The sequence below is a fragment of the Dromiciops gliroides genome, chromosome 3, assembly GCF_019393635.1.
Source record: "Dromiciops gliroides isolate mDroGli1 chromosome 3, mDroGli1.pri, whole genome shotgun sequence".
NCBI lineage: Eukaryota > Metazoa > Chordata > Mammalia > Microbiotheria > Microbiotheriidae > Dromiciops > Dromiciops gliroides.
Genome location: NC_057863.1, coordinates 584,243,244 through 584,255,228, shown reverse-complemented (window position 1 = coordinate 584,255,228; position 11,985 = coordinate 584,243,244). Strand labels below are relative to the sequence as shown.

At 42.8% G+C, this 11,985-nt stretch overlaps 1 protein-coding gene across 1 annotated transcript; it reads left to right on the top strand.

Moving 5' to 3' along the window:
- Positions 1 to 10,088: 10,088 nt before the first annotated feature.
- On the top strand, positions 10,089 to 11,648 carry LOC122746270 (ubiquilin-1-like). The gene has a single exon (XM_043991749.1). It carries the CDS (start codon positions 10,089 to 10,091, stop codon positions 11,646 to 11,648), a length of 1,560 nt encoding a protein of 519 aa, XP_043847684.1.
- The last annotated feature ends 337 nt before the right edge of the window (positions 11,649 to 11,985 follow it).

The following is an 11,985-nucleotide window of genomic DNA, read 5'->3' as shown; positions in this document are numbered from 1 at the left end:
TTTTCAAGAATGGAAGCACTTCTTTGTTTTCTCCTTGATGAAGTTTGAGGTTCTTCCATTCTTGAGAGGAATATTTCATTTTCTGGGTAACCCAAAGAAAATGTTTCCAAGTCATTGCACTTTTTTCTCTAGGGTAGACCCCATCTTACATTTTGTAGGTGCATAGCTGTTTCTTGGTACTAGCAAAAACACAAGCATCATAAACTCTGAGGCAAGTCAATGTAAAATTCTCTTTACTCCCTATAAATTTTTTTAAAAAAAGTCATCAGTCCTTTACTATTGTTGGTGACTCTCAAAACTAAATGAAACTTTATTGTTGGCAAGCTGCTTATATTTTTTTCACAATATCATGATGCCTTCTAATCTGCTGCAGCTGACTGAAAATTAGCATATTCCTTTCAAGCTTTAATTAAAAAGGGAGTACCTTGTGTGTACCCACTCCTAAAATGATAGCTCATTAGTCCTCACCAGTGTGCTTCCCATTAATAGTCAGTTGACACTACTAACTTTCAGAAAAAGAAAAAAATCATAAATGACACAATAACATTAATTACAAAACATTCCCTGAAGAAACCAAGGGCCCAATCTTCCACAAATATACGTAGCATCCTTGAGAAACTTATAGTACAATGGCAGTGTGGTACACATAAAGGGAACATGTGGTGAAAGCAACTCACAGATTTGTTACAATAGGGGTTCTAAATTCTCTATTTAAGCAGCCTTTTCTGTAGTCAACTCTCAAAAGGCAGGACTAACTCTACCTTGAGTCGATAGCCAACCCTCTTCTTTGGTTACAGAGGCCATGGTCTTTGAAGCTGTTTTTAGACTGTCTATATCTACTTAAAGCTTTTCTCAAACTGTCTAAAACAAATTTTCTGACTCTGGATAGTGTATCTCTCTCTGGGTGCTGGACATCATGGCCGTTGGGAACAGAAGGAGAGAAGATAAAATCTCCCCCTCCCTGATAAAAAAGTGAAGAACTGCCATCCCTACCATTTTTCTCTCAAATGGCCCAAATTGCTATCTCTGGGGTTTAGCTATTTAAAAACCTCAAAGAATGAGGCCAGTTTTTTGTTCATGCAATGATATTATTCCCTTCTGACTCAATCCAAGAAAGGTGTACTTCTTTGTTCAAGGATGCCAGGTAATACAGAGATAATGGGAATAACAACTTGCTAACATAACACATTATCTCTGTTTATATACTGTGACTGCATCAACTGACTTAGGAGGAAAATCAAGCCCCCTCTCCTTTACGTATACAGCTAAATATAGTGCAAATAATGAATCCACTAAAGTGGCTATATGTATATACCTTCGCACTACTTAAAGTGATAATTATATAAAAAATGGTAATTGGTTCCAACCCAATAGAGATATTCAGTGTGTATTTGAATAATGTGACCACTTCACAGGATTAATAACTTGTATTAATTAGGACCTAGCTTTATATAGGTACATATACATATATTCATATGTACATACATTCACCAGGAATTACCTTCAAGCATTCTAAAATCTAGGTACAACCTATGAATTACTGCATAGGTTTGAATTATATCCTTGATTTCAGAGCCCTAAAGTCCTAGCTATTCACTTCCATTCAGTCCCCATGTAGATATGGAAATCCTCTTTAGAGATATTATAATTGAGCTGATGGGACTTGATGAGATCACCAAATTAGATATTATAGAGTGAAAGGAGGAGAGAGGGACTAGGACAGTCCTTAAGGGGACAACCTCAGTTAGTGGGCATGGCATAGATAAAGAACCACTGAGGAAAGTTGAGGAATATAGTATGACTTAAGTAAGTGTTAAAGAAGAGAACCACAAGAAACACTGTCACAAAAAACAAAACAAAACAAAACAAAAAAACTAGAGAAACGAGTATCTAGGAAGAAAATCTGATCAACAATTACCAAATGTTATGGAAAACTCAAGAAGGATTAAAACTGAGAAGAGGCCATCAGAGCCAGCATTTAAGAGATGATTGGTAAGAAATGCAAATTCAACAAATTCGGTTGCATGAAGAGGTCAGAAGTCAGAAAGCACACTGTTTAGAAAAGACTGAGTGGAAAGGAAAGAACAATGGAAATGGCTTTCTCAAGTTTGGGCATGAAGTGGGTGGTTGGTGGGGCAGGGGGAAGAGATAATTATATATAACCTATATTATATATAACCTCCCTATATCCTAATAGGAAGTGGTATGATACAGTGAAAAGAATGCTGAATGTAGAGTTAGCAGATCTAGGTTAGAATGGAGCCTCTGAAGGGGCAGCTAGGTGGTACAGTGGATAAAGCACCAGCCCTGGATTCAGGAGGACCTGAGTTCAAATCTAGACTCAGATGCTTGACACTTACTAGCTATGTGACCCTGGGCAAGTCACTTAACCCTCATTGCCCTGCCAAAAAAAAAGAAAACCCAAAAAAACAAGTATCAGAATCCCGCCTCTGCCACTTAATAAATGTGTGACCTTTCATGATCAATTAATCTTTCCTGGCCTTCATTTCCTCATCTGTAAAATGAAAGGGCTAAACTAAACTTTGAGGTATTTTTCCAGCTCTAAATTCATGATCTTCATTTAAACAATACTTAAAAAGCCATCCCCTATACATAATATCTCTGAATAGTGTTCATGAAGTATCTGCTAAAAGACCTCAAATAATAGGAAATCTCATCTCTGGGTTAAATGCACACCTATTTCTCTTCACCTTTGTTGAACTATTCAACATCGCTATAGGAAGTTGTACATTGGTGCTATCTCCACTGAAAATTTGTTGTTGTTCAGTCATTTCATCCATGTTTCACTGTGACTCAATTTGGAATTTTCTTGGCAAAAGTACTAGAGTGTCTTGCCATTTCCTTCTCCAACTCATTTGACATACAAGGAAACTGAGGCAAACAGGGTTAAGTGACTTACCCGGGGTAACACAGCTACCAAGTGTCTGAGTTCAGATTTGAACTCAGGTCTTGACTCCATTGTGCCACCTTGCTGCCAAATTTATATTATCTAAATTTCCCCTTACTACATGGCAATCCTTTTTTTCTTCCTTGATTTACCCACTATACAACTCCTAGACTGGCTGTTCCAAACCTTCTCTTTCTCTCCTCAAGTTTCCTATATCACCCTTTCCCTTTCCCTTCTCATCTGGGGATTTTGCTTCCTGTTTTATTAAGCAAATAAAAGTCATCCTTCATGAGCACATGCTTTTCCCCATTAGACACTTCAAAATACCCACAATTCTCTCCTCCTTTGCTCTGTTCCTGATGTTCCTCTTCTTGTTAAGGCAAAACTTTTTATATCTATCCTTGATCCCATTCCTTTCCACCTCTTGCCCTTTTGATCATCCCATTTCCCTTTCTTATCTCTTATCCTTCTTTAACTATAGGTTCTTTCTATTTTATCTACACATCTCCAGTTTATCCCCATCCTAAAACAACTTTAACTTGACATTCCATGCCCTTTGTTCTCAAGAAACATGCATTCGAATGAAGGAGACAACAGGTAAATAACTTGGTATGTGCAAGATATGTATGGGGTGGATGAAAGGCAACTTCAGAGAAGGTCCTAGGCAGGCTGATGGCACTCCATAAGGCAGAATTGTGTTGTCTTTTTAAAAAAGTTATTTTTAATTTATGGAATAAAACAAGCATTTCCACAGCATGGTATAATTAAGAAAAGATAATTGAACCTGAAACTAACTGCAAATTTATTATGTACAACTTGCTATTTCTTTTAAATCTTTAAGAATGACTTTGAAAATTGTATTGTTTTTAAGGAAACCAGGGAAACTAAAAATGTTAGAGATGATGAGGAGGAGTAAGTCCTCATCCTTCTTGACCTCTCTGTAGCCTTTGAGACTGGACCACTCTTTCCTCTTGCATACTCCCTCCTCTCTCAGCTTTCATGACACTTCACTGTTCTGATTCTCTTCCCACTTATCTTGATACTTAGACTCTTCTTCTGGCTCATCATCTGTGTCCCACACCTTAAACACGGGGGTTCCCTAACATCTGTCCTAAGTCCTCCTCTCTTTTCTTTTTTATACCATTTTTGAAGATGTTATTTTCCAGAGGTTCAGTTATAATCACTATGCAAGTCACTCCCATATCAATGTATCTAGCCCTAATAATTTTCCTAAGTTCCAGACCTATATCAGCAAATGACTGCTGAAAACCTACATACCCTGTATGTATCTCAAACTCAGCATGTCCACAGTGGAACTCATCATCTTCCCTCCTCTCCCTTTCTATTTTTATGTTGAGGATATCAGCATGTTTCTAGTCACCAAAGTTTACAACCTTCAATTCATCCTCTAATTTTCACTCTACCTCTTCTTAATGAATACTTGCCAATCTTGTCCAAATTACTCAAGAATCCTGCCATCTGCCCCATACCTTCAGTCTTCCAGTTCCCTATCCCCCATCTCCTTTCCACCTTGTTCCAGAAATAACTAAATCAGTACCATTGCTTTTTTTTTTTTATCCTTCGTTTTTTTTTTTTTTTTTTGTTCTTTTTTCGGTAAGGCAATTGGGGTTAAGTGACTTGCCCAGGGTCACACAGCTAGTAAGTGTTAAGTGTCTGAGGCCGGATTTGAACTCAGGTACTCCTGACTCCAGGGCCGGTGCTTTATCCACTGCGCCACCTAGCTGCCCCAGTACCATTGCTTTTTGAAAGAGAATGACAATTGACAGCTCTGTGATTCTACTCACAATTACTGTGATTCTGTAGTCTAAAACATTCTTCTCAGGCTACCACTTCCTTTAACTTGCTGTCTCTCTTAAAATGTAAGCTCTCTGAGAGTAGGACCAATTGTATTTGTATTTAGAGCCTCAGTGTCTAGTACAGTACTAGGTACATAGTAGGTACTCAAGTGCTTTTCCATTTATATATTCATTCATCAATCAATAAACATTTATTTATTTATTTAGTGGGGCAGTGGGGGTTAAGTGACTTGCCCAAGGTCACACAGCTAGCAAGTATCAAGTGTCTGAGGTCGGATTTGAACTCAGGTCCTTCTGAATCCAAGGCCAGTGCTTTATCCACTGTGCCACCTAGCTGCCCCCTCAATAAACATTTATGAAGCATCTGCTATGTGTCAGGCAGTATGCTAATGCTGTAGATAGAAAAAGAGGCAAAAGATGACCCTTGCCCTCAAGAAGCTTACAATTTAATGGAGGAGACAACATGCAAATAAAATATATACAAAGCAAGTTATAAGCAAGACAAATAGGAAATAATTAAGACAAGGAAGGCATTAGAATTAAGAAGGCTTGGGAAAGGTTTTCTGTAAAAGATGGGATTTTAATTGGGATTTAAAGGAAGCCAGAGAAGTCAGCAGGCAGAATTGAGGAGGGAGAACATTGCAGACATGGGGGACAGCCAGAGAAAATGCCTGGAGTTGAGGAATGGAGTGCCTTGTTCATGGAAGAACCTGGGAGACCAGTATCCCTGCATTGAAGAGTGCATGGAAAGGAATAAGCTGCAAAAAGACTAAAAAGGTAGGTGGGAGCTAGGTTATGAAGGGATTTGAATGCCAAACGGAGAATTTTGTATTTGACCCTGGAAACAATAGAGAGCCATTGGAGTTTATTGGGTAGAGAGGTTGGGGGAGGACATGGTCAGATCTGCACTTTAGGAATATCAATTTATTGGTTAAATGCAGGATGGATTGGAGTAGAGATTGGAGGCAAGTACACCCACCAGGAGGCTATTAAAATAGTCCAGGCATAAGGTGATAAGGATCTGCACTGGAGTGATGGAAATGTCAGAGGAGAGAAGGGGGAGAATATGAAATATGTTGCAAAGGTGCAATTAATAGGTTCTGGCAACACATTGGTTTTGGGGGGGTGAGAGATAGTGCGAAGTCAGATTCCTTCTAGGCTATGAACCTGAGAGAATGGCAGAGGACAGTGTTGCCTTCTATAGTAACAGGAAGGTGGAAAGGGGAGGGGAAAGATTTAGGGGGAAAGATACTTAATTCTGTTTTGGACATGTTGCACCGGACATACAGTTGCAGAGGGGTTGGAGCAGAATAGATAGATTTGAGATCATCATCATAGAGATGGTAATTAAATCCATAGGAGCTGATGTGATCACCAAGTGACATAACATAGAAGGAAAAGAGAAGAGGTCCCAGGACAGAAATGGTAAAAATGTATGCTCTGGATGAGGATACAACAAAAGAGACTGAGAAGTAGGGATCAGATAGGTAGGAGGAAAACCAGGATATAATAAGAATTTCCCTCAAGAATTCAACATTCTTCTCATCATACATATACATAAACACAGAGTAAACTTTACTTTGATTACTGTCAAAAATGTAGAAATTCTTATTAAATGAATGATTAGTGGACATCTAGAAAAGCTAATGGTCATTGTAAAAAGCTAACACGAGGTTATCTAGAATGAGTCAAGCTAGGCTAACATTGTTTCCTTTTTGATAGTTATTAAAATATTATCATCTGATTTTAGTGGGAAAAGATGGAAAGATATGGTTTAGGTGACAGTAAGTTAGCTTTTGAACTGGTTGTACAATGGAATGAAGTCATTAGCCATCCATTATCTATTTGAAAGAAAGCTTACAGGTGATAACCCCGGAGGTCAGTGCTTTGTTCTATGATATTCTTATTAGTAACTTGGACAGAGACATAGATGCCAAGATTATAACATTTTCAGAAGACACAAAGATGGGAGAGATCACTAACATATTATTTTTACAAGAAGCCTTTTCTCCAATCCCCCTTAATGCTGATTAATGCCTTCCTTCTTTGATTGTTTCCAATTTATCAGATACATGTATACATAAATATGTACATAAACACATCTTGTTTGTCCATAGTAGTTTGTATATCACCTCCCCAATTAGATTATCTCCTTAAGAGAACTTTTGTTCTTTTTCAATGCATCCTCAATTCTTAATGCAGTACATGACACCTAGTAGGTGGTGTCATGCTTGTTGATGTTTCAACATACTGAAGGACTAAGTCAGGATTAAAGGAAGAACAAGATAGATACTGGGCCAAATCTCATAGAAATACAATTAAATAATAATAAATGTAAAGCCTTACACTAGGATCCCAAAACTCAACTCTGTAAATCTAAGATGAAGGAAGTGTAGTTAGAAGTCCATCTGGAAATTTTCTGGAAGTTATATTGGAATGCAAACACAAAGTAATATGTATGATAGCATTTAGCATAGTGTCTGTAGTGGGTGCTTAATACATTTTTATTAACTGGTTGACTGACAATGAAGAAAGGCAAATGCAGTCTTAAGATACATTCTGAGAATCTTAGGACCCTGGACTAGTGAGGGAGGTCACAGTCACATTGGACTCTCATTGAGAGTATTGCCACCTATGATTATAAGTGGTCTCAACCCTTTGGGGAGTTTATTGCTAGCTACATGTATACAACGAAGGTAAGAGTTTGTAACAGATAAAATTTATGGGGTGATGCCTGGAAACGGTGTTGAGAAGGGTATTCTTTGCTTTCTAGACTCCATTCCATTGTCATGATACCCAAGAGGATCTTGGCATTATGAATACCTTGGGGGCATCAGGCCCAGACAGTCCTTGTCAGTTTGTTGAAAATGAAGCCACAAGGCAGCTAGATGGCGCAGTGGATAGAGCACTGGCCCTAGATTCAGTAGTACCTGAATTCAAATTTGGCCTCAGACACTTAACACTTACTAGCTGTGTGACCCTGGGCAAGTCGCTTAACCCAAATTGCCTCACTAAAAAAAAAAAAAAAAGAAAGAAAAAAATGAAGCCACTCCCCAGGATGATTCTGAAGGAGTAAATTGTGATTGTCAGAAATTAAGGCATTTCAAGGATTTTTAGTTTGGGATAAAAACCTTGCCCTTCCTCATTGAGCAGGAGGGGCAAGCATACAGAGACAAAACCTGCATGTGCCCTTTAGGTGGAAGACTAGGGCTGTTCTGTGTCCCAAAAGAGAGTGTCAGGTATGTAGTAGAGACTATACTTGCTCAAGAATGGACTGAACCAGAGGGCATCTAGGTGGCACAGTGAATAAAGCACCAGCCCTGGATTCAGGAGGACCTGAGTTCAAATTTGACCTCAGACACTTGACACTTACTAGCTGTGTGGTCCTGGGCAAGTCACTTAACCCTCATTGCCTCCCCACCCCCCACCCCTCCAAAAAAAAAAAAAAGAAAAGAATGGGCTGAGCCACATAGCCCCTCAGGTCCTGTTTAAAAGATTTATGGTTTGATGGTCAAGTAGCTACTTCCCTATATCCTAAACCTGCCTCTCTGCATCTTATACATCATTATTTATAGTTTTGTTCCTATTTGGGGGCAGAGCAGAATAAGTCTAAGCCCCTCTTCCATTATTCCGGTCCTTTAGATACTTGGAAGATAGTGTTCATGTGCCTTTGGCTAAGTGGCACAGTGGATAGAACACTGCAATGAGGAAGACCTAAGTTCAAATACAGCCTGAGGGGTGCAGCTAGGTGGCGCAGTGGATCCAGCACAGGCCTTGGATTCAGGAGGACCTCAGTTCAAACCTGGCCTCAGACATTTGACACTTACTAGCTTTTTTTTTTTTTTTTTTTTTTTTTTTTTTTTTTTTTTTTTTAGTGAGGCAGTTGGGGTTAAGTGACTTGCCCAGGGTCACACAGCTAGTAAGTGTTAAGTGTCTGAGGCCGGATTTGAACCCAGGTACTCCTGACTCCAGGGCCGGTGCTCTATCCCCTGCGCCACCTAGCTGCCCCTGATACTTACTAGCTTTTGACCCTGGGCAAGTCACTTTAACCCCATAGTCCTGCAAAAACAAAACAAAACAAAACAAATACCACCTGAGACACTTATTTGCCATGTGACCCTAGGCAAGTCACTTAACCTGTTGGCCCCCAGTGTCTCCACCTATAAAATGGAGATAATAATAGCACTTTACTTCCCAGGGTTGTTGTGAAGATCAACTGAGATAATAATATTTGTAAAATGATTGCCGGCATAGGCACATAGTAGGTACTTAATAAATCCTTCCTTCTATCCTTCCTCTTAAAGTTTTTTTTTTTTCCCCTCTAGACTAAACATGACCAATTTGTTAAACCAATCGTTAATTTGCCACAGTTGCCAGTTCCCACACTATTCTGCCCGCTCTCCTCAAGATGTAGTCCAGTTTGTCAAAGTACTCGCTAAGTACTGAACTCAATGGTTCCCAATATGAGCTGACCAACTCAAAAGACAAGCTACTGTTATTCTGGATGGCGTAATACTCCTGATACATTGTGCCTGCATTAGTTTTTTTTTTAATCATCTCACTCTGTTAACTTGAAAAAATTGAGCTTGGGTCCACTAACATCCCCATATTTTTCTCACACGAACTGTTTCATTTGACCATATCTTTCCTCCTATTATGGACTTGTGGATCTGATTTTTAATATTTATTTATCCCATATTACATTCAGCCTTTCAAGATCTTTTTGGGTCACTTCAGAAAGCAACTCCCAGTCCTTCTTGTAGTATGAATGGGATGATATTGACCTCATGTATTCTCAAGGGGGATTGAAAGGGTAATGCATAACGGATAGGAAGACTATTCTAATGGTAGAATTTCAGACAGTGTGGTAGCCTGGTGGTCATGAAGAGTCCATCATAAGGCTGTGTAAGTCACAGCATGAGAGAGTGGCTCCCTACTCTGCCTATGGTTAACCCTAGTCCTGCTTCTCCCTCCATCTCTCTAGAAGCTTGTGCCCAACCCCCATCATCTTCATGGCCACAGCTCCTCATTGTGACCTCATTCCTGAGGTCACATTCCCTGAGCCTTCCCCAAGGGTGTGGGCAGTACAAGGCAAAGGATCCAGCCCTGGCTTAGTCCAGATGCTCATGGGGAGCAGCCCTGGGTGCAGGGGGAGCCAGGACGCTGCAGGATTATACAGCCACGGGGGTGAGCACCGAGCTGGGAGGTGGGATAGGCACAGAGCAGGGGGCAGGGGTAGCTCTCGAAGGCCAACCTTGCTCCCCACCCCAGCAGGCACAGCGCCCCACATCCTCCCCCACGGTATCTGGCACCACACCCCAAGGACTTGGGCAGACAGACCTGCACTGGCGCGTCACTGAAGCATGGCGGGGGCCCGGGAGGAAGCCGGCGACAGCAGGCTGGTGGCAGGCCGGGAGCCGCCGCCGCGCATCATCACAGTAACAGCGAAGACACCACAGGAGCGCCAGGAGTTCGCCCTGGCAGAAAACTGCAGTGTTAGGGAGTTCAAAGAGAAAATCTCGAAGCGTCTTAACTGTGATGTGAACCGTTTGGTGCTCATCTTCACAGGGAAGATCCTTCGAGACCCAGACACACTAAACCAGAGGGGAGTCCTTGATGGCACCACTGTCCATCTGGTGGTACGGAACCGCTTCCCTGGATTCACCCGCTCATGCCATCCGACTGCCACACCTGCCACCTCAAATCAACCTCTCTCAGGGAGCAACAGCCCCGGGGCTTCACCCAGCACTGGGGCTGCTGGGCTGCTGGCCAGGCTGGGCCGCATAGCGCGGAGCTCCCCGGATCTGGCAGACTTCCTTGGCCATCTGGTTCAGCTGCTCATGGCCGTCCCTGAAGCTGTGGTGCAATTCCTGGATGATCCCTCCATACAAGGGCTGCTGGGTGAAACTCCATCCAGCACCAATCCTTCTCCTGGCACTGGACCTGGGCGACTGATGGCTCAGCCACAGACTGTTCCACCAGCCCACGCTGCTGAGACAGTGCCGGAAGGCCTGAGGAGCCCTACTCTGCTGAGGGAATTGCTGATGCTAAGAGCAGATGAGAGAGGCCTAGGGGCTTTGAAGGCTGTTCCTGGGGGTGACAATGCCCTGCGACAGGTCTATGCTGATATCCAACAGCTGATGCTCACAGTCCCTGCCTCATCACCCCGGTCCAAGGCCCCAGCTTCCTTGTCTGGTCCTTCTAGTTCTTCTCCCTCATCTGGGCCTCTCAAGCTGGGAAATGCATGGTCTGGGACCCAGGGCCGAGTTCTGGGAACCTCAACACAGGGTACTTCAGCCTATAATTCTACCATGCCCAATCTGTGCATGGGTTTGGGACCTGGCACACAGGATGTGTCCCCTGCTCTGGGCAAAGGTTCCCTGCCAGGCTCATCCACACCCTCTGCCTCTGCCCTGCGGAATGCCCTGAATGTACTGCATCAGAACCCAGCCCTTCTGCACCAGCTTACTACTGGCAGCCCTCTGAGACCCCGTCTACCTCTGTTACCTATCCTCACGAATCCACGAGCACTACAGGCTTGGCTACAGATTGAACAGGGTCTGCAGACGCTCTCCATGGAGATTCCAGGACTGGGACCCTGCCTGCGGGGTTCTGGAAGGCCCCGTGGGGACCACGGGGTAGGTATGACTGGTGGGTCAAACTCCCGAGTGTCCTCCCAGCAACCCACACTAGCTGTGCTGCAGCTTCTCCAGGCCTTGGCTCACGCGAGCCCCAATACCCTTCAGACCCCACCACCACCACCACTGCCACCACCCCCTACGGAGGGCCGCTTTCAGCAGGAGCTGGACCAACTGAAGGCAATGGGCTTCTCCAACCGTGATGCCAACCTGCAAGCGCTGATAGCTACTGACGGAGACATCCATGCTGCTATTGAGAGGCTATTGGGGGCCCCCCAGGCCTAGAACCCTGACCGCTACCCTGGGGAACTTGCACGGGGAGAGGGAGAGAGAGGAAGAGGAAGAGGAAATAACTCATTTTAGGATAATCTCCTATGCAAATCGGAGATCACTGTGGACAGCACCACTCTGGCAGCTGTCTCATTCTCCACTAAAAGGCCGCTGCTTGGCCGGATGTGTGTCGTGTCACTTTGTTTGAAGGGCTGAGTTACTGGGGTAGGTTTGGGGGGTTATGCCTCCCTTCACCACAGGGCTGTAGATACAAACTCCCTTTGTTTCTCATCCCCTTTCTTAGGAAGAGATACTTATCTTCAGCCGAGTGGACAGCCTATTGAAAGTTATT

Bases quoted from the DNA above. Each gene is read 5' to 3' on its own strand.
- LOC122746270 (XM_043991749.1), top strand. From the start codon at position 10,089: ATGGCGGGGGCCCGGGAGGAAGCCGGCGACAGCAGGCTGGTGGCAGGC.